Source organism: Pleurodeles waltl, chromosome 8 (assembly GCF_031143425.1).
Source record: "Pleurodeles waltl isolate 20211129_DDA chromosome 8, aPleWal1.hap1.20221129, whole genome shotgun sequence".
NCBI classification, from domain to species: domain Eukaryota; kingdom Metazoa; phylum Chordata; class Amphibia; order Caudata; family Salamandridae; genus Pleurodeles; species Pleurodeles waltl.
The window spans coordinates 254139939-254162580 of record NC_090447.1 but is presented as its reverse complement, the minus strand read 5'-3'; the positions used below and the strand labels follow the sequence as shown (position 1 = coordinate 254162580).

Sequence of the window (22642 nt, the reverse complement as noted above, 5' to 3'; positions counted from 1 at the left end):
TATCGCAAGCCCACATCCTGCAACTCCATACAACATGCCAATAGTGGGCATCCCCTGGCATTGAAATGGAGCATACCCTATAGCCAGTTACTGCGGGCTCGCAGAATATGCTCTGATGAGAATAAATATGACTTGGAAGCCAGGGCAATGGTGGATAGATTTTTAAGTAGAGGTTATCCTCCTAATATTTTGATGGATGCATTACATAGAGTCAAAAACAAAAGTAGAGATGAGTTACTTTTTAATAACACAGTGACTAGCAGTGACGCCAAACAATCATCACCTAGAATATTTTCAATATAATCAACAACATGATTCATTAAGAACTATACTCCAAAAAAATTGGCATGTTTTACAGAATGATCCTACCATCAATGACCATATAGATATACATCCGTCCATAACCTTTCGCAAAGCACGCTCACTGAGAGATTATCTGACCAGAAGTTCTTTTTCGTCAAAAGCCAATATATCGTGGTTGAGCCAAAAAAGTCTGGGGTTTTGGAAATGTGGCCATTGTAAAGCTTGTAAGTATATACAATAAGTACCAAACATTTGATGGTCGTCCGTGCGAGATCAAAGATCGAATCACATGTGACACTGAATTTGTGATCTATGCCATTGAGTGTGGTTGCCACAAAAAATATATTGGAAGTACTATTCATAAGTTAAAAATCAGATTCTTACAACACTTAAGAGCCATAAAGAATCAAGATAGAACTTATCCTTTGGCTAAACATTTCTGGGATGTACATAAAGGAGACTGTAGTACATTATCTTTCTATGGTATTAAACATATCAAAAACAATCCCAGAGCTGGAAACAGAACATTAGAACTTAGACAAATGGAATCGAAAATTATCTTACTATTAGGTTCTGAATCCCCTTGGGGGCATAATCTTGACGCAGAGCTATATTTCCACCTCAGATAATAACATAAACATCTATTACACTTATTTTTGAATCCAGATAGAGATCTTTAATGCTTTTCATTTCAGTAAACACTATTGCCAACTTGGTAACATTTTATCAGTATTATATTTATGAAGATAGGTGAGTAGATTGCAATCAATATAGAATGACTACAAAAGAATTTCTAAAGGGGTTATAATTTAGAAATTTAGAACCTTTTGACCCCATATTGTAGTCTTATGAACTTTGTAGATAATCGGGTCTTATGAATGACTATGCAGGCTATACTGTGCTATTGATGATGATTTTCGATTTTTTGATTATATCTCCTTGTAATTTAGCAAATGCAGAAAATGGAATTAATATATATAGATATTTATATAAGGAAAAAGATAGGAGACAAAGATATTTACTAAAAACATTTTTTTAATTTTAGGGTTTTGTAACATTTAGCTGCACTTTATATGCTCTTTTTGCACGTATCATTATTATAGATTTTTAGCACTATGCACTTTAGGTTTAGGCCGTGCTTACTTATAACTTACTAACATGCGTCTATAGAGCCACCTACTACATAGATAAGGATAGAGAAGAATTAATTTGGATTGTATAAATATTAGAGACATACTTAATCATCACTATATAAAGTAATAAAACTCTGATATTCGATACTAATTGGCCATAGAGAGAATATAAAAAAAAGTTTCAAATATAAAATACGATGTTGTAGGTCCGTCTCTATTTGAATAATTCCAATATGAAACCAAATATTACTCTCCATTAAAAACTATTGTAATCTATCACTATCAATATGAGATCTATTGATGACATAAGAGAGGTTCCAAGTATGTACGTAATGTAATTGATTGTTGGTATATATGATAAATGTTAAATTGAGAAATTACACATGATTCTGTGCCTTGGGGGGGTTTTGTATGATTAATCTATTAACTATTTAACAACTTTGCAATAATTTGAATACTTTTACACTATTTTATATAGTTGATTGATCTAAACTAACCATTGTACCAGTCGCCAATAATGATTCATATGTAATGATAATTCATTCATTCATTTATATTTACTAGTTTTTAAACTTTTGTAATATTTATAATATTTATCAAATTGTTATTTGAATGGTGATGTTCACTAATTGAAAAAACTACATCCAATAACGATATACCTGCAGAGAAGAATATAACGTTTTAGAAATACATTTTCAAGCATACTTTACACAACATCTGACATGATGATTGAGTATAGGCTGATCGGAACTATTGAAAAACGTGGTTTCAATGATGAATTAATCAAATTATTTATATATATATTTTCTGTCAACATATAATCAATTGATAACTGCCATCAGATTGAATGAATGGTACATTAATAATATGTGTTTTGGCCTTATAAGTGATATGTATACCTTATTTGTTACCTTTTAATTCTAAACTCTTAAAACAATAGTCTTATGAATTTAGGTGATTCCTTTATCAACTGTTATATTTAAACAATGATTGTTGCATGTTTTAAAATGGCCGCTGTTTTATATCACACTAGGGTGTCATGGAAAGAAATGAAGGACTTTGAATTTGCATATAAATGATGTTGGTTCTGCAGCCAAACGGTCCAGTAGAAGGCGTTTTGCCGAAACGCGTTGACAGACACTGCATTTCAGGACTCTGTGTTACCCGTGGAAGCAAATAAATCTTTGAACTGAATACGAGCGTATTGAATTTTTGGGATATATCCGATGGGATCGGTGCAGCCGTCTGATGGCCATCAGTCCATCTGTTGAAGAATTACATATATATATATATATATATATCACCACAATTGTCGGAGATCAGAGCCCCCCTCACCCACCATGTCTCTGTGATCTCATCCTGGAGGGAGCCACACAACATATGTGCTTTGATGGTGTCCAGAGCCGGACCTGTGGGATTCCGCTCATAGCAATGCAGCCACCATATGAGCCCTCTCTTGTGCTGCTTGTTCTCAGAATGGGTGGGAGTGGGTCTTGTGAGACGAACAGTGCTTGTTCCGTGTAATCATACAGCACTTATCCGTCCCTGGATGCTTTGCAATGCGTGATGTTCCCCCTTGGAAACTAGCCAGCCCCAGACCTCCTGCACCGACTGGAGGAACAGTGTTCTGTCACTGTCCACGATTTGAGTTTGGGGAAATTTTGCATATTTGAGTCCCATCTGTCTGTTTGTGTTTCGCAATATAGTATGCTGCTCTCCATTTCTGCAGTCGGCTGTATAGTCTGGAAATATCTTGACTGCCTAATTTTCCACTTGCCTTGGACCCTTGGAGTGTGCGATCTGTAAGGTATTGTCTGTCCCGATAGTCACGCTACCACAGGGTGAGGGGGTGCACGAGGCGAAGGTGGTCGTGCTGGTACTCGATATGCCAGTTCCACTGAGAAGAAAGGGAAAGTTTTGCTTTCAAGAACTGTTTGTGTTAACCACTGTTCTAGGTATAGGTCCATTCTCGGAACCTATATCTTCTAAACCGGCCCGCCACTGGAATTTTGTGAGCACCCTTCTGTGTCATCCACTTTACATTTTAGTAGTTCTATTTCTTATTGCAGAGCTGTAATTTGATTCTGTGCCTTCAATACAGTGGGCTGCATCTCTGTTATGGTCACCTCATGAGTGGTCACTGTTGCTTTCAATTTATTGTGCTCTTTGTGCATGTGGCCCATGTCAATGATCACTGTCCGTTTCTGCTCCAGAATCGTTTTCAGTGTGCCACGCAGCAAGGAGGACCGCTGGAACTTAGCATTGGTGTCTTGCAGGACATGTTCATTGTTGAGAGGTGCCCCCGCTCCCTCTCCTCGTTGGACAGGGAGGAATGCTAATGGGTGTCCCTCGGCTTGGATCCCTTCTGCTTCACCATAATAACATCCTCCAGCCCAGTCAGGAGATGGGGGGACACTAATGATGGAGTTTGCAGTGCTTCACAGGTGCGCAGATAGCAGGAATGTTCTCCTACCCTGTAATCAGGGTGGAGCCCCCTTCCTTGGGATGGTCACCCTTTTGCTCAGAGCCCACATCCCTTGTTCACTGATGAAGTGTAGCCCCTCCTGCCACCGCTGATAGGTCTTCATATGCCACTTAGATCGTTGTTGAGGGACCCTCAGGCAGGGTGGGTACCACTGATGTGAGGGTTGGAGATATACATCTGTTCTCAGAGGTTGGGCGGTCCCTTACTGTGCCAGTGGGTGTATCTCTGTACTGTATGGCAGAGACCGCATGGATGGACTCAGTTACTCCAGCTGCTTCAGTGGACCCTGGTGGTCAGTAGGCCTCTCACCCATAATGTGTATTCCTGTTGTCTGATGCTTATGGTCTGGTTCTATGGGTAGAGGCATCAGGGAAGGGGGAAGTGGGTGGGGTGGGGCACCCCACACCACCTCCAAATAGGGCCTCTGTTGCAGTAACCCCCAAGGCTGGCCGGCTGCTCCCATGAAGTTTTTTGTGGCCTGTTAGACCTGATGGTTGCCACCACAAAGGGGAAGGGGCCAACTCACCACATCCTCTTGTGGTCGCCCTATGGTGCCAACACTCAACAGAATCCTGCTGCAAGCCTATCGATGTCTATAATGGCCAGTTGGTGTGGCACCGGGTCACAGTAATGGAGGAGCCTCAGAGACCGCTATTACAGTGCATTCTTGAAGCGCCACCCTCAGTGCAGTCGTTAGGTCCTACGAGGATCATGTACTGACGAGCCCTATGCGCCAGTGTCTGCAGCAGGGTGTGGTGGATGCGATGCAGGCTTCCCAACCCCATAGTAGCCATTGTGGGGAAGGGCCTGACTCACTGTCTGTGCCAGGGCCCCCTCCTGGTGCCAATATGTTGTGGGTTCTTGTCCTGGTCATGCAGTCCCTTTCATGCGGCCAGTAGGCACTGCTCGTCATTTTCATCGGGGTATACAGTCAGGCTTGCAGGGAAAGGCGTGGTGCACCACAGTGCACGCAGCCATCAGCGCGATCGGTGCGGCCCAGCTCCTGCTCTCCCAGGGATTCACATGCTGATGGTGAGTGGGGACCCATATGCCCGCTATCTGATATCTGCAGAGAGATCGGGGATCAAGGCTACAGTAGCAGGCAGGATTATCATGGCGCCATGATGTAGCATGCTTTAATGCGACTGCTCCCGCCGCTATCTTTGGCGCTTTTTCCTTTTTCTTTCTTAGTACTCTTGTCTGTGATGTGTTTACTTATATATATTCTGTGTAATATAAGCAATTCACCCCCAAAGTGGACAGCCATATTATGATCGTTATAACAAAATTAAAACATAAATGTTAAAACAATCTAAAATTATTTATTGAGCCTTTCTTTAAATTCGGTCCATTGCTCTTCTTTTCTAATTCTTCAGGACCATCTACCCTATCCCTTTTAACGCATTTGACGAATTCACATAGCAGTGTTTTGGGATTTTATTCTCCCTGTAATAGATAGAAGTCTGTATTTTTTGTTTTATTCAGCAGAAGCAGTGACCCCAAGGGCATATGACATGGTACAGGCAACGGTAGTGATAACAAAAGATACACAGGCACACGTAGCAAACAACAGCAGGGAAATACAGGTGTGGGACAAAGCAGGAACCAACAGGTACAGAGTGTGGTGGGGAGTTCAAAGCAAGATACAGAGCTCAATACACAAGCGTCATAGAAAGAGGCTAAATATGTGTGGGTTAGCATGGCCAGGCAAGGAGTAGAGTTTTCTAGAGAGCAGTTCTTCCAGTTATGCAGGCATGATTTAACTAATTATTATTGGAGTTAGGGTTGCTGAAGTTGTCCAGTGGTGTAAGAATTTAACTTGATCAGTTGCATACAAATCTAATCTTCTCGCGATTTAATTTTTAATCGTTTATACATGTTGAGGTTAACAGACCTCAAAGGTCAGTTGCACTGGCTGCCCTGCCTACTACCCCACCTTCTAACCCTCCTATCAGCATGAAGTATCCAGAACATGTAGGTCTCAAGAAATTGTCCTACTGCGAAACTGTTATTACAGAAAGGTAACCACATTTGGGTGTATGATTCCTAACCTCCTTAATATCAACAAAGTGCTGTTGCATGTACACCATGTGAATTCTTTTCAATGTGAAAGATCACAGATTTCTTTGTTTGTTTATGACCATGGTTTGAGCCAATGATCAGTGCATGATATATCTTTTTTCTTTTAATACAGAAATGGCAACTTGACTATCGGAGTTTCAGGGAAACCACAATTTATATTATGATTGGATTAGATTTATTTCAAAACAGACGGTAAGAATTGTTGAAATTCATTACTCGTAAACATGCTGTCATTTCTACTGTGATGTTCAATTGTAGTTATTATTTTTTTTGTTTCTAATCTAAATAATATTCAGCTAATTTGCCTAATTTTAAGTCTGCCTGGCAGCAAATGGCCGGAGTACTATTTATTCTACTAGGTTTTCTCCTTTTTGCAACATAGTTCCTTTAGTTTCACTTTTGGCATTTATAATATGGTTCTAGGATAGTATTGTAAAAGTTTTTTTTTTTTTTTAATTTAAATTAAATCGTGGTCGTCCACAAAACGTCTGCCCGTACAGAAATTGAGGTGATCAGGAACCCTACTTCCTTTGCCCTTTGTCACGCTCAATGAAATGCCTTCCCAAGCCTTCTGTACATTGTTCTCTGATTGTGAGCTTATTCTGGGATCTCCAAATTTGATGATTATGACAATGAAGGCTCTCCCTAAACTGCAAAACCTGCAGCAGTCCCGAATGGTGAGCCATTTTGACACCCATCAGTACTCGCACTTCACTTGTAGCAAACTTAAGTCATGCTTCTGCTGAACATTCTTAGTCCCAAATATTACTCGATCCATTTTAGTTGTGTGGCCATTAAACAGAAAAAAAAGCTGTTGCACAAGTAGCAAACTCTCAACACCTAAACAAACAGAAGTGAGGCTTTTCTGCTAATTTCGAAACTTGTACACCTTAATATGACTTGTGATGTCTGGATGTACATTGCAACTTTCTAGAGTAGTGGACTACACCAACTGATTTTTTTAATGGAAAGTGTAGTGGTGATGTAAGACAATGATTGGAATTAAGGGGGGTTTAAAGCATAGATACTCGCAGTGCATGGAACTTATTAGGGTGATTGTGATGATCACTTCTAACCACATATTCCTGACATTTAGAACACTCCTACGTTCCAGACTTTATCTGGATTTTTAACAAGTCACTATCACAAGTCTGTAGGTGGCCTCATTAGTCTCTGCAATGGCCTCAGGGTGTCCTAGAAGTGAAAATGTGGAGCCGGATTTAGATGCAATTACTACATGCTGTCATTGGTTACTTTCTTTCCACTCTCAACTTTGTCAGTTCTACCAAGCCTTAATTCCACTTAGGCAGTGTGTCGGGGAAAATGTCTAAATGTTCTTACCATACACTCCCTCCCCGCACTTGAGACAACAGAATTTAATCAGTGTTGCAACTGTAGAAAGCAGATGTGGGTCATGGACCCACACATTTGTGGTGCTTCGGTTCCACTCACAACTCAGTCATGTGACAAAAGCTCCCTGATACGCTCCTCAATACCATTTCCTTGTTGTAATCACTTCATTTCGTCGTATGTGTGACCTGCAGGCTGTCCCGCTGCAGCCACCCTATGCCACTTTTTTCTTGACAAACTGTTGTTGATAACCAAGGCAGTCTTTTTGCCCAATGTTGTGATGCCTTTCCATGTTTGGCCATCCATCACCTTCCCAACGTTCTTTGTCCTGCCTCACTCCTCAAAAGAGGAGTAGACACTTCATCAGCTGACCCGAAAAGAACTTTAAGATTTTTCATTGATCGCACCAAAGACCATCGCATGGGCAATGAGCTTTTTCTGGGGTTCTCTGGGGCAAAAAAAGGTGAGACAGTGCAGAAAGTTGTTTTCACGGTGGATAATCCTCTGCATTAAGTTCTGCTTACACACTGACGAAGAAACATTCTCTGGAATGGCTGAGAGTCCATTCCACTAGGGTCAGGGCTACTACCAATTCCTTTGCAGGCTGATTGCCTGTTCTTGATATCAGCCAGGGCATGACATGGGCATCAGTGCTCTCATTCCGAAAGACCTAATCGCTTGACAGCCTGGTCTGATGGGAAGGACATTTTGCTCGTTCAGTCCTGCAGGACTCTTAGGCGATGCCACCCCACAGAACCTCCATCATGAAAGGTTCAGCTTTGGTATGTGTTCTAAAAAGTGAGGATTCTACTATTAGATGTATCCGTCAGAAGAAAAGGTTTCTTACCTTTGGTAACATTCATTCTGGTGTACACTAAATCTAACAGCAGATTCCTCCGGGCTTCCCACCTCCCCTTTCTGTGGAGTGGTCTTTTAGCAGCTGAAAAGGCCTGAAGTTAGAGGTGGCACCTCTGTGAAGCGCTGCTCCACTGCTGAGGCAGAATGAGATCTATATGAAGCCGCAAAACGCCACCAGCTTCCACGTTCAGTCTAGTACCTGGGGATTATGCTAAAGGTGAGGAGTTTGAAGATAGTTGTTCACCAAAAAGTGCATCACCGAAAATAAGTCACTTGTGCACTATAGGGCATAATGTCCTCCTTTGATCATTGACTGGCTAAGGTTAAAGGAGTCCATAGAAAGACATTACTGATTCTTTCTTGCAGGGTCTTTACAGGCCAATTCTGAATACTATGAGGCATGCATATTTTCTTTCTATCCTGTGAAAGATTATGGGATGTTTTGCTGGAAGATGTGGGCTGCTTGCAAACTGGGTTGTCCCTTTTGCCCCATTGTTGGTCGGTTAAGACCGTTCATCCTTTGAGAGCAGTTTGGCTACTAATTTCTCTCCTGGACTCTCACCCCTACCCCCCGACCAGTGTGACTCCGAACAGAGGTCCCAATTTGTGGTCACTTTGAGATTAAGATCATCCATTCCACAAGGTAGCTGTTATTATAAAGACAGTGCTTAAGCACCATGTGAAAGATGTGTCTCCATAGATTCGAGATGAGGAGTTTAATATCCACTTGAATTAAACAATACTTAGAAAATCCTGTGAATATTGTGCTCAAGTCCTAGACAATAAAACACCATCTAAAAAGAAACCCACTCCCAAAGTCCTGTATAAATATCTACTAATAAATAACTTCATAACATTAGACTGCATGTTTGGAAGCTCATATTCCTATCATGCTGTGATTTAATGCCATTTTGTATAAGATGTCTAATTCCTGAAGCTCTTTTTCTTCATACAAGAAGCTAAACTTGAAGAATGTGAAATTCTATACATTTTTTCATACCACATTTCTGATTCTCCCAAGCATGTCCAGCAGACCTGATGTCAAAATTCTGAATCACTTCAGATGCTATGGGCAGATATGACTATCTGCTCTTAAGTTTTTCTAATAGCTGTTAAGCTTCGCCTGGAGAGGGCTTTGGGGTTATCTCTATAAAGTATTTGTGAAATAACATGTTTGATCCCTGAGTGTTTCAGATCCTTCTTAATGTTACAAATATGGGGTTTGACCTACACTCTGCTAATGTACATTTCTTTATCTACATCACAGATGAAGGTAATTGTATCCACAGAAAAGTGTGTTTAAAAGAAGGTTAACATATGTTTGAGGCTGACCATGAATAGATTACAGCACATGGATTATCAGGGTTTCCGAATTAATCTAAAAATAGGATACGTAGTGAAAGAACGTAAAATATTTTCATGTATTCCTCAAGCTACTTTAAAACATTGTTTATTTAACCTAGGGGAACTTGGTTTTCTTTATTTCAGTGTTGCTTTTGGTTCTTTTTGAATCCCATTTCAGACTATATTGCAGCAAACATTGAAAAAAGATTCTGCTTTATGGGCACATGTTCTTAGTTTTTTCAGTGTTTTTTCTTTTTAATTTAGGTATGTGGATGCCTTGTTGTACCTTATCTATGCTTATCAGTATAACAAAGAACTCTTGTCGAAAGGGCTGTACAGAGGACACCATCAGGAGCTCATATCACATTACAGAAGAGAATGCTTCCTTGTAAGTACAGCACAATGACAATTGAGTGTATGATTTCCGAACAGATTGCAAGTGAAATTTACATTATACAGTATTTCAAGTAATACATTTTAATAAGTGAAGCTCAACCAGTAATGTTTAGTTCTAAATACAAAACCAGGCTATTGATTAAACACTACAGGCAGCTTCAAGTTAATGGGTACTTGCCCGACTTGGCTCCGGCATTTTATTTGCTCTTTCATATTCCAGTGTTATACCTCTGCAGTGAATTGTGTGAGAAGCAGTGGGTGACTATTAAGCTGCAAGTATCTTAAAAACGCCAACTGCTGATGGACAGCCATGAAATACTAATGGCCAATTTCTGACCTACGGATCCCTGTCTGTACCAATAGAATTATAATGAAATAGGGTGAAGAACCCCTTAACCACGAGCTGCTACACACAATACTCACACGTTGGAAAGGGAGTCGCCCACTTTCATGGAGATACAAGGTCATATGAGCCGTGAAAAGAGTTCACTGACAAGAAGTGGGAGAAGGTGCTTGAAATATAATCTGAGTGTCCAGAAACATTATATTCAAATACATGGAAACAAGCTTCGAACTTACCCGACGACCAGAAATCTAAACAAGAAACACACATGATCCAGTGAGTTATCCCCTAGATGCGCAATGCATGTTGCTGGTTTCTGCCCTATGATAGAAGTACTGTGTGTAAGTTACCAAAGCCTGTCATCACAAATTACTTTGTGGAAGTTACCAAAACCCTTGAAGAAACGTTAGAACGATCTAATCTGCCCCCACCCACATATTGCATGTTGTTTTTGTTTGCGCGCCCCAAGCGAAAAAAAGTTGGAAATTGATCCTTTGATCGAGGTATGCTGCTAGCAAAGTGAGTCCTAGCTTGTGACTTGCCATTCATTTTCAGCTCCACTAATTAGCTATTGACAAATGGAGATCATGAACTGTTGAAGATTTTGCGCTATATACAGAAGGAAAAAAAGAGGCCTTTGGAAGAAACCAATAGCTACCCATGGAGTTCTAGCCATTTGATAGCATGATAACCCATGAATGCAATATGATCCAGCCAGAAAATACAACAAGCCTCAGATGAGTGATTATTCAATAAGGGAAAAGTATGAAAAGAAAACCCCAATGCCAAGCAGCCTCAGCGTGTACACAAGGATAAACAAGGGTAATGTAGTGAATCTTTGACACTCCTAATTTTTTAATTCGGCAATAGGATGAATTCTTCAGACATAGTGTGAGGGTCTGTAACTTTGAAAGAGGAAGGATTAGTCATATTATTGACCAAGAAAAGAGTTATTTGGGACACTTTTGTGCATTTTCGGTTTGGGCTTTGATCAAGACCTTGACATCAAAATTATTTTTTGATACCAAGGCCTCAGAAAATATGGTCCTACTGTTTCATATCACACATTTCATGCTGGAGCTGCAGGATCTAAGAATTCGAACTAAAAAAGTAGAGGGGAAATATTCTGTTGTGTATAGGAGTGACTGTGCTGGAAGTGTATTTTGTTTGGATTGCTAAACAGAGAATCTAGTGCCATGAAGTTTCACCTGTACAAATTATTCAGTATGAAATTGAAAGGTTCGTCTGTGACTTCTACAGGTTTAAATTGAAAAGGGTTTTGCTGTATGAATCACAAATGGTGGCACTAGCTCATCGTGGTGTCCATTCCCTACCAATGACCAAAGTCAAATGAGGGCTCACCAGGTGCACTTTTGATTGCTGTAGTAGTGTGAGTTCCCTGACTAATGGTACATAGCCTCTAGGTTGTCTAGTTGAGAGTGACTAGCTGCCTAATTGGGCTAGTGGTCACATGTTGGTGTCATGGATTTAAATTGAGGAATCCTCAGTCCTCCTTGCCAGTCATGCTTCCATAATGAACTAGTAACATATGCTCTGTAAATGAAATATTATTCAGTGTAATATTTTAAATGTTAATTGTGATGGCCCAATAATTAATAGTGACATTGAACATCGAAATGTGCATGACAAAGAGAGAAAAAAATATTGTTTGATTAGTGATCATCCCACTCTTCAGCTAAGTGCCTTTAAAATGTTTTGGCTTGCTTTCTTATCATTTTTTAAACTCAAAAACTGGGTAAAATCACACAAACATGCACATCTCCTCCTCCACATGCACGTCGCTGGTCAGTGCTTAGCGCATGTCAGTTGGCCATGTCCTGCTTGTTCTCCGAGCCCTCAGCTTCATTTCCCTCATGCCTTGGGGTGGGGGCTGCTTTGGGCTGACCATGGACTACGGATTTGTTTTGAGGCCTGTGCTCCTCTGAGGTATTGCTGGGCCTGGTGTGTTGCAGTAGAGGTCCCTGGTTCTGGTTACCGCTGGCGGCTGCATCTGCCACTTTTGCCATTCCTGTCACTTTTGCTGCATGTGGCTTGGACTGGATGAAGTTCGGGGCCTCTGGAGGCCAGATTATGCTCAGTATAGCCCAGGGGTGAATAAGGAAAGGCTACCACATTGCTTGTGCATCCAGACTATTCTCGTAATATAAGGTGGGAGTATTAAAATAAAGGGAATACTCCTGAAGCCTACTCCTGAAACAGCTGGGCATTAGGAAATCGGCCTTTTGTGGTGGTGACTGCGGCACCGCAGTATTGTCACGGTTACTGTGTGCAGGAGTAAATGGTAAGTGAATTGTTTTAATACCACATCTTATGTCTTCTGTGTCTCTTACTTCTTAACCTGATTTAACTTTTTTCATTGGACAAAACTGTCCAGGGATACCCCCACAAAGATGAAAAGAATAGTGTTAAACCCCTGCCAAGCTATTAAAAACAAAAAAGTGATGGTGTGGCTGTTAACATGCCAAAGGCCAGAGACACTCTTATCCCTGAGCCTACCTCCGCAAAATCCCTGGCAGCTTCAGTTAAGGACTTTGTAGGGAAGCACTTCAAGTTCACAAAGCATATGCTTCTGAAAGGGTGGAGCAGGGGGCATCTCTATCAGGTGGACCTCAGGAGTTATTAGATCCCCTGGAAAAAGAGGCCTTGGACTTATTAGAAAACTCTGAAGTGCTGTATGCCCGACTTTCCTTTTTTCCTTGTCTGTTTCACCTGGCAGAACTTAGTTTTGCAAGTTCAGAAGAGGAGCCGGGGACAGCGGAGGGTACTCAGGAGAATAAAAGTGGTAGGTAAATTGCAGGAATATCTGAAAAAGGACTGTCTAAGAGAAAAGCACTGGTTAAGTCAGCTATGGCTGGTGTGTGTCTCCACGGTGTGGACCCAGGGTGTTTGGCAACCTCTGTGGCAAGTTTTGAGCCTCTGCTGACTGATTCTTCGCTGATGTTGGACATTCTTGTGTTAGTGCAGAAAATCTTGCCAGGACTACACAGATCAACCCTTGTAGCGTTGAGAGCAGAGTTGGGTATACTCCAAGATATTTTCGGCGAACTAAAGGCAATACATTTCTGTATGCCTACATTTGTAAGACTGGTAGCCACCCAGTCTCTGGGATTAGTTGAGGTGGCTCTGGTGCAAGGGGTGGGGGGGTCAAGAATCTTGTATCAAGAAGTCCTGGGTTGGTGAAAAGGTGGTGTCATGGGTGGATCGGTAACAGTAGGAAAGGTGGCAAGACAGGTACATCTCAACTAACACCCCCAAGGAAGCTAGGCATTATGGAGGTAAATTATGTCAACCTGGAAAGAACCAAAGGGTAAAAAGGAAGATAATACAATGGGACAAAGGGGCGAGGGGAGGGTCAAAGGGCTTGGTAAAAGAGGTTCCTGATTTCCCCAATACCCAAAGTGGAGGCATCTGTAACCCACCCAATAAGTCTGGTATTAAGGGTAGCTTAGGATCAGGGAAAGCGGTCTATGGAGGAGGGAGAAATGCCACCCTCCAGATAGGTAAGAGTGGTAAGATTAGGAACCGCCAAAATACTATTTCAAACAGACAACCCGACCTCAGATGGGACTCTGAGCAGACACAGGCGCTCCGTAGAGCCCTCAGAGTAAAATATTTGTACTATGAAGTGACACGTAAGTGGAAGAGTAAGCAAATGGAGGCCATGAAACAGGCCAACCCTGCAAAAGACATTTGCAGCCTGCAAGGCTCTGGAGGTGGTCACAATGAGAGTTATTGTGCTGGTGGCCTTTAGGGAAGATAGCCTTCGGAGAATATCTTGTAGGGAGAGAGGTCACGATGGTTACTTTTAGCTCCTCAGTTTCTGTTGGCCTTGTATTGAAGGCCAAAGATACGCTGATTAAACTAGGCTTAACAGTTGTTCCTACAGTAGAAGTAGAGTCAACCCCAGTTTGCCCAAGGTTAGTTGCCGTTATTGTATAATCATCCTGGACTCAATCTAGAACAACTGGGGTGGATGTTTAGGCAGCCTCCTTCCCGCATTGTGTGCTATAATTGTGGTACTCTGGAGGTGACCACTCCATCACCCGAGTGGGCAGGAATGGTTAATTTAGTCCCACTTCGCTGTAGATTTGTGTGTTTAAACACAGATATGGAAAGTATCTCCTCCTTGGGTGGAGGTGGGGCATATAAGTTAGGTAGTCGCCTCACCTGCTGACCTGGGAACTATTTTGTGGCATGTACATGTGCTGGATAATCTCAAAAGAACAATAGATCTTACTAGGATTTGGGCGGGGAATGAGGTAATCTGCTTTCAAGAGACCTAGCTGGCAAGTGAGCAATCCGATTTGAGTGGTTTTATGCAATTCGTTGATTACCTTGGTATCTACCAAGTGCAGTGAAAGAGCTAGAGTAATACCGACAACTGCGCAAATGGCTTGTCTTCTAGGCCTGTATGACAGCGGTTACCTTATCAATAGTTTCAGTCATAAATGTCTGTGTAAATCAATGTGAGTTCCGGAACAAAATTTGGAATGCTTTCCAGATGATTTGTTGGCTTTGTCAGAGCTCCTGAGGGCCCCTCCGATCATCTTAAGGGATTTTAATCATTGGTTAGCACCTGCCCTGGTTGAGGTTGGTGGCAGTGACATGCTCAAGAGTTTTGGCATCCAAAACGCAAGTTTCCCAGAATGCACTCAAATATAATCTGCAGTTAGGAAAATTTCTCTGAGTTAGGCTTTATTAGCCTAAATGGTTGGTTTTAGGGTGGTTTTCCCTGTGGCACAAACATATCTCTATGGCAACCAGAGATTTCCTATTGACTAGATGTTCATTTTTAACATCTGTGCAACCTTTCAGGTGCAAAGACTAAGGGGCAGTGATCTTTGGAGCTTAATGATGTTTCATGTGGTCCCTGATATAAGAGAGCGGGTGATCCTGATTGAAGTATTCTTCCCTAAATGCTTGTCGGCAACAATCAATGAAAGATATGTGCCCCTCCTATTGCAATTCCAAGTTACCTGTGATATGGGCTTCTTGGGGAATTGGGCCCAAATACACTCTACTGGTATTCTAAAACCATCTCCGAGGTAGTCAAACGTTTGACCCCCTAATTAGTTTTTGCAGTTATGGAGTAAAAAGTAAAATCCAGTGAGTCAAAGCAGCCCTGGTTGGCTAGTGAGTGCCTAACAGCTAGGAAGAAGTTGAACGGCTTTTCAGGAGGCATTATTGGGGAAGATGGCCATAATAGTATAAGAAAGGAAAATGGCGCACTAATTTGGGTCAAGAAGCAGGCTTATGATGAGTCAAATTGGAATCAAATGATGTGCCCTGCCAGGATAAGGGCATGAAAAAAATTGGATGCTAGTTCAGAAAGGGTTTAAGGCTGGTCCCCCTGGTAAGGTGCACGGTTTCAGAAAATACTTGGGTTGCTCACCTAAGCAATATTTATAAAGCTAGAGATGTAACCATGCGAAGAGCCTGGCCCATACTAGGAGAAAGGTCCTTGGAGACAACTTTAGTAGAATCCTTAGTAAAACTGACATCCACTCTAAAATTACCTAAGGCAGCCGGTCCAGATAATCTTTTGGCAATTGCAATAAAGTCTAATCCTATTTGGTGGGCATCCTTCTTTTCAAAAGCTTCTATAACAAAAACTAGTGTATTCCTACCAAGCTGGAAACTTGTAGTTTTTAAACCTATACATAAAGGGGAGATAAACAACCTAGGTAATTTTTGCTTTATAAGCCTCCGTGACTCAGGTGCTAAACTATACTCAAAGGTATTACTTATCTCTTAAAGGAACTAGATTGAGAGTAATTAGTTTGTTCCTATGGAACAGGGAGGCTTCAAGCAAGGGCATTCAATGCTTGATCACTGTTTTAGCTTGTGGGATCTGGGGGGAGGAATTTCATCAATAGAATTTGTATTGCTATTTTGTTGATTTTAACTCTGCATTTGATTTAGTGGATTATAGTATCCTGTGGGAAAAGCTGCAAAACTATCTATTCCCTATAGTTTGTTAGCAATACTCCAGGCTCTTCATTCACAGAATTGGACCCAAGTGAAGCTTGACCTAAATGGTGCCCTTTCAAAAGGAATCCCCTTAGGAAACTGGCTGAGGCAGGAATGTGTTGTGGTCCAAACACTGTTTTCTTGCAGATCTCCCTAGTACCCTATGCAACACCATCTACTTCTCACCGAAAATGGGGGACAGACACTTTTTATGCCTCGTTTACGTAGTTGACTTAGCCATTTTAGACTTGACCCAAAGTAGGCCTTCAGAGAAAATTGCAGATACAATATCTGTTGTCAGGCAAATAACCTGAAGGTTAATTTAGGAAAAAAACAAATTGTTTTGGGAAAAATATTAAATCATTCAACTGGTCATTGGGCAATAGGAAGGGGGAGGTGGTCACCTCTTATAAATTTCTAGGAATTATATTTACCAAATGATTGAACTATGCCCTACATAAAACTATTGATGCCCGGGCCGAACAAGCTGGTATGCTCGTTTTTCATGTCGCTATGCCAGAATTGGAATTGGACATATTTACAACATAAAAACAAGGGAAGAACTTTGGGTGATGTTTGTTTTAATTTTATAATACAATTTCAGTAGTGCCAAAGCAACGGTAACTTGCATGAGCCACCAGTCTGTTTGCTGCTGCAACACCGTGTGCAGTGAACAGCGTATTACAGGCAGCACGCAGGTCAGATGTGGCATACCTTTCTGACTACAATCGTCTGCAGGGACGGCAGAGAGAAACCGGAAAACATTGACTACGGCAAGTGAAGAAGGACCAACTCTGAAATACTGTGTAAAACTCCTCTTCTGCAACTAGACTATGGTGACTTCTTTTGTTGTGTTAGTTTATTTCAACAAAAATATATACCACTTGTGTATTATTAAAAAACAAATATATATGTAGTAATTATTAGCTCACAAACCTTCCTGTCAAGACAGGGTAGTTGCTTTTGCATCATGTACTTTAAAGGGAGCATAGGGACGTACTCCACCATAGGGAAAGAAGCTTTAGCTTGTTGGTGGGTTGTGCAACACTTAAGAATGTATGTTTGGGGCATACCATTTGAAAAACGGACGGATCATAAACCCCTAGTAGATTTTTTTTCTACAAGAGGAGCGGCTAGAGAAACTCCTAGAATCACAAAGTGGTTATTCCTTTTGCGGGAGTATAATTTCAAAGTCAAGTATGTTCCTGGTACAGAAAACGTGAATGCAGATTTTGTCACGCTTACCCTTACATAGTGAATGGGAACCAGAAAATTAGCAAGAATGGTTAGTAGCTAGCATTGAGGATGTGTCTAAAGAGGCAGTTTCACAACTGGATTGACAACAGCTGGTGTCCAGGGACAGGGTTTTAAAATTGATATTGACGAACATATCACATTCCAAAGTAAGCAAGGAAGAATGGCCAGAGTTATGTGATTATTCTAAAATATGGTCTGAGTTTTCTGTAGAGAATAGTATTATCAGAAGAAGTGGAGGGTTGGTGGTTCCTAGCTAATTAGTTTGAGACTCATTAAACTTATACATGAAGGGCATGGTGGTATGTCTACCATTTTCCAGGGATTGGCTGTATGTATTTCTACCCTTCGATAAACTTAATCTAATAACCAAGGCGGTGTCCTTGTAAAGAAAGGGCTTGCAAAAAAAGAATCTAGGTTGTCTGACCTAGGCTATATAATGTTTAAACCCTCAGCAAATTGTGATGGAATCCTGGAATAAGCAGAGGGTGTTTCTATATATAGCTGCCTTGCCTATTGCAAAGTTATGCCTGTTACTTTTAAAATTCCGGGTTGCTTTGAATGTGCGTTATTTCAGACCAGAGAAGTATAATGCACTTTTAAATGTTGAGAATAATTGTACGTGCGATCTAAGATTTCATAATTTTAATGTCCATCTTTCTTATAGGATTCATTGTGTTATTTTGAAACAGATTTTTTTAAATATATTATTTCTCGTCAGGCTGAAGCACTTGCACTTTTGACGAACATAGAATTTTTGGATGTTGCATGTGCTCTTGCAAAGTTCTTAAATGCAAGTTTGGCCTAGAAATACTTTGCCTACATATCATGGCTGGAGTTCGTACATAATGGACTGGATGTTCAAAGTAGTATTTAGAGATACTTGTAGAATTTTGTTGTTTGGCAGAGTGGATTGTAGGGTTCTCAGGGCAGTTGGGGGTGCCTGAGTGTAGGGGGGGTGAGAGCCTGAGTGGAGGGGGGTGAGAGGGTTGGGGGCGTACTCTTTTATGTTTATGCATGGATTTATTGCTTTAAAGACTTTGGTCTAAACAGAATAAACTTGAACTCATCACAGAAAAGCATGTAAAGACAGGTACAATTTTATGCAGAGTATTTTGACTTCACTTAACCTTTCTTTTTAAAATGTAAGTCTAATGCCACCCTCTAAGTGCTTGGTTAGCTTTAATTATATAATGATATATTTATTATGATAATTAATAAAGTACCACCGACCATCAGTTTACTGACTAGTTTCCTTAAAGTAAAAGTCCCATCTGATAGAGACTTCTAGTTGCATATTCCTTACCTTAGAATTTTCCACCAGGCGTCAGACTGGATTCGAAGATTTTTCTTTGAGCAATACCCTTGGGCGTCTGCAGGTGACGTCAGTTAACTCCGCGGGCATCGTTGGTATCGTGGTTGCTGTGATGACGTCGGTAGTAGTATATAGACGCCGCCCTCGCGCAGTGACGTCAGTTATTTTCTTTCCGCGCCACGCGCTGATCCAGAGTAGAGCTACCCTGGCTATTTTTTGGCCGAATTCGACCGTTTTGACGAGTTTTTTTCTGTAGCGACTTTGGTGCATCGAGGATGTTCCCGAAGACCGGGTTTAAGCCATGCGAGGACTGTCATCGGACGATGTCGGTGATGGATCCTTATCAGGTTTTTCTGTGGTGTCTCGAGCGCGACCACAACCCGAAGTTGTGCTCCGAGTGCCAGGCCATGCACCCGAAGGCTTTGAGGGAGCGGTCCCTAAGGCTATTGGCGGCCCGGCACTCGACTCCGCGTAGGTCCTGGTCTCGTTCAAGAGGAAGGTCTCGAGATCGGTTGCGGAGTCATAACCACTCGTCTTCTTCTAAATCCTCGGGTCAAGGTAAGAAGAAGTCGTCGAAGAAGACTCATCGCTCTCCGACTTCGCCCCATCGCTCGGCCAACACGACGCAGGAAGAGAGTCCACGCACTAGGCCTCCGTCCTCGGAGCCTGCGTCTGGGTCGGCTACGCGCTTCCCCACGTTTCCCAGAGCCGGAGTGACCCCCGCCAAACTTAGTTTTGAGGCCATGCACCTCATATTTGGGCGGGCCGACCCCGATATGGCGCCTTTGGGCCCGAGGGGTTCGGCTGAGGGGCCTTCGAGTTCTGCGCCGGCGGCTTTGGCCCCGGCCACAGAGGGCACCTCTGGATCCATGCGCAGATCAGCACCGGTCACACCCTTGAGACCTTCCCTGGCACCGGGTCGTTTATCGCCGCTCCCGACGTTGGTGGTGCCCACTATCGACGTCGACCTGATTCTTATCCCGACGACTGAGTCGCAGCGGCGTCAACCGACACCGTCTTCGGCTTCAATGGGGCTTATTCACACCGCCATCATCCCACTCCGAACGACCCTAAATTCCTGTCCCAACACCCCACACCTGAGAGTCTTGAAACCAGGCTTCCTCTTCTTTAGGCGCATGCCCTTCCGCACCCCTGGATAGGGAATCCAGAAGGCTGGAACAGTTTGGCAAGAAGTTGTTTTCATCCTCTAGTCTCGCGCTGCGGTCTGTGAACACCGCATAGCTTTTGGGCCGCTATTCCCACTCTTTGTGAGATACGGTTGCACATGTCCTGCCGCAGATACCGTAGGAGGCCCATGCTATCGTCTCCCAAGCTGTAAACGATGGGAGAGATGCGGCAAAGTTCACAATCTGTTGTGGGCTAGACACGACCAACTCTTTGGACATATTGACTGCTATGACTGTGGCCTTACGGCACCACACCTGGTTTTTCAGGGGATGTCCAACAGTCACTCATGGACATGCCCTTTGATGGCACCCATCTCTTCGGAGACAAAGCGGACTCGGCCTTGGGAGAGATTCAAGGATTCCTGGGCTACGGCTTAGTCCCTCGGTCTTTCCTCGGCCCCTCACCCACCACAGTCCACTTTTTGGCCCTTTCGTGGCCACGGAAGGGGCTCCCTGTTTCGCCCTCCACACAGCCACTGTGCCTTGCACGCTGGTCAGCCTATGCGTGGCAGAGGACGTGGAATCCCACGTGGCCGTGGGACAGGCAACCAGAGGTCTGTCCAGTCCACCTCTGCGCCTGCTGCAGCCTCCAAACCTTCCTAGTCCGTCTACTCAATCCCGTCCAGTTGGTGGCAGGATTCGCCATCCCCTGCCCCACTGGAAACAAATCACCACGGACAGGTGGGTTTTGCAGAACGTTTGAAAGGGCTACTCCGTCCCTTTTGAAACTGCTCCACCACCCATGCCACCATCCTTCAATCACATTCCAGAGGATCAGTTGGCGCTACTCCGCCAGAAAGTCGCAGCTCTCTTGACCAAGGGCACTATAGAAAATGTCCCTGTGCCAGAAGTAGGTCGTGGTTGTTATTCCCTCTACTTTCTGATACCAAAGAAGGACAAGGGCTTACGTCCTATCCTAGACCTTCGGGACCTAAACTACTTCCTCAAGAAGGAGAAATTCAAAATGCTCACCCTGGCTGAGGTTCTGTCTGCCTTGGACCCAGGAGCCTGGATGGTAGCATTGGACTTGCAGGACGCTTATTTCCACATCCCCGTCCTGCCTGCCCAAAGACATTACCTACGATTCGTGGTTGGTCACGAGAACTTTCAGTTTACTCTGCTCCCCTTCGGCCTTACCAGCGCCCCTCGGGTGTTCACAAAAGTGATGGCGGTGGTTGCAGCTCATCTGCGCAGTTTAGGGGTTTCACTGTTTCCCTACCTCGACGACTGGCTGTTGAAGGCGGACTCACCCCAGAAAGTCATCTCCCACCTTCAAACTACGACGAACCTCCTACACACGCTGGGGTTCACTATCAACGTGCAGAAGTCACACCTGACACCCTCTCAGTCGCGCCCTTTTATCGGAGCAGTTCTGGACACAGTGGAGTTTCAGGCTTATCTGCCCGAAAAACGAGTCCAAGACATTCAGGCTATGATTGTGATCTTTTGGCCTCGGCCTTGGGTTTCGGTGGGACTGACTCTGAGGCTGCTGGGCATCATAGCCTCCTGCATCCTGCTAGTAACACATGCCAGATGGCATATGCAGGCTCTTCAGTGGGCCCTGAATTTCCAGTGGACGCAGCATCAGGGGAATTTTTCCGACCTGGTCCAGATCTCGGAGGGAACTGCGAAAGACCTGCAGTGGTGGCTTTCGAATCCACATTGGGTCCACAGCAGATCCCTCTCCCTTCCCCAACCAGATCTCTCTATAGTGACAGATGCATCACTTCTGGGTAGTGACAGATGTGTCACTTCTTGGTTGGGGTGGCCACATGGGAGAGGCGGAGATCAGAGGCCTCTGGTCTCCGGCGGAGTCGGGGCTCCATATAAGTCTGCCGGAGCTCTGGGCGATCAGGCTTGCGTTGAAAGCATTCCTTCCCTCTCTCAAAGGGAAAGTAGTGCAGGTGTTCACGAACAATACTACTGCCATGTGGTACTCCAACAAACAGGGCGGAGTAGGGTCCTGGACCCTTTGTCAGGAGGCACTATGCCTCTGGGCATGGCTGGAACATCAGGGCATTACCCTGATGGTTAAACATTTGGCGGGCTCCCTCAACGCCAGAGCGGACGAACTCTGCTGTCGATGCACCGCCAATCACGAATTGCGTCTCCATCCGGAGGTGGCGCAAGGTCTCTTTCAGCAGTGGGGAGAGCCTTAGTTAGATCTGTTCGCCTCCGCAGAGAAAGTGCAATGTCAGCTGTTTTGCACGTTGGTGTTTCCAAGGCTGCACTCGCTCAGAGACGCTTTTCGTCTCAAGTGGAACTCCGGCCTCCTTTATGCCTGCCTGCCTATCCCTCTTCTGCACAGAGTTCTCAAGAAAATCAGGAATGACCGGGCCCAGGTCATCTTGGTGGCTCCAGACTGGGCACGGAGAGTATGGTATCCAGAGCTATTAAGCATATCCATCAATCCTCCACTCAAACTGCCTCTTCGGGCGGATCTTCTGTCGCAGCAATAGGGGGCAGTTCTCCACCCGAACCTGTCCAACCTCCGCCTTCATGCGTGGAGATTGAGCGGCGCCAGTTGGCGGCTTTTGCCCTTCCACCCAAGGCAATGTTATCATGGCAGTCAGGCATCCATCCACCAAAACGGTATACGCC

At 43.4% G+C, this 22642-nt stretch overlaps 1 protein-coding gene across 5 annotated transcripts in view; it reads left to right on the top strand.

Annotated features, from left to right (window-relative positions):
• USP25 (ubiquitin specific peptidase 25) overlaps nt 1-22642 on the top strand; it is a 465144-nt gene that overhangs the window by 375459 nt on the left and 67043 nt on the right. For all 5 annotated transcript variants that reach the window (XM_069204108.1, XM_069204107.1, XM_069204111.1 and 2 more), the window contains 2 exons: nt 6116-6195; nt 9820-9943. In XM_069204108.1, coding sequence (XP_069060209.1) covers nt 6116-6195; nt 9820-9943 — 204 coding nt within the window. The remainder of the gene's footprint in view (nt 1-6115; nt 6196-9819; nt 9944-22642) is intronic.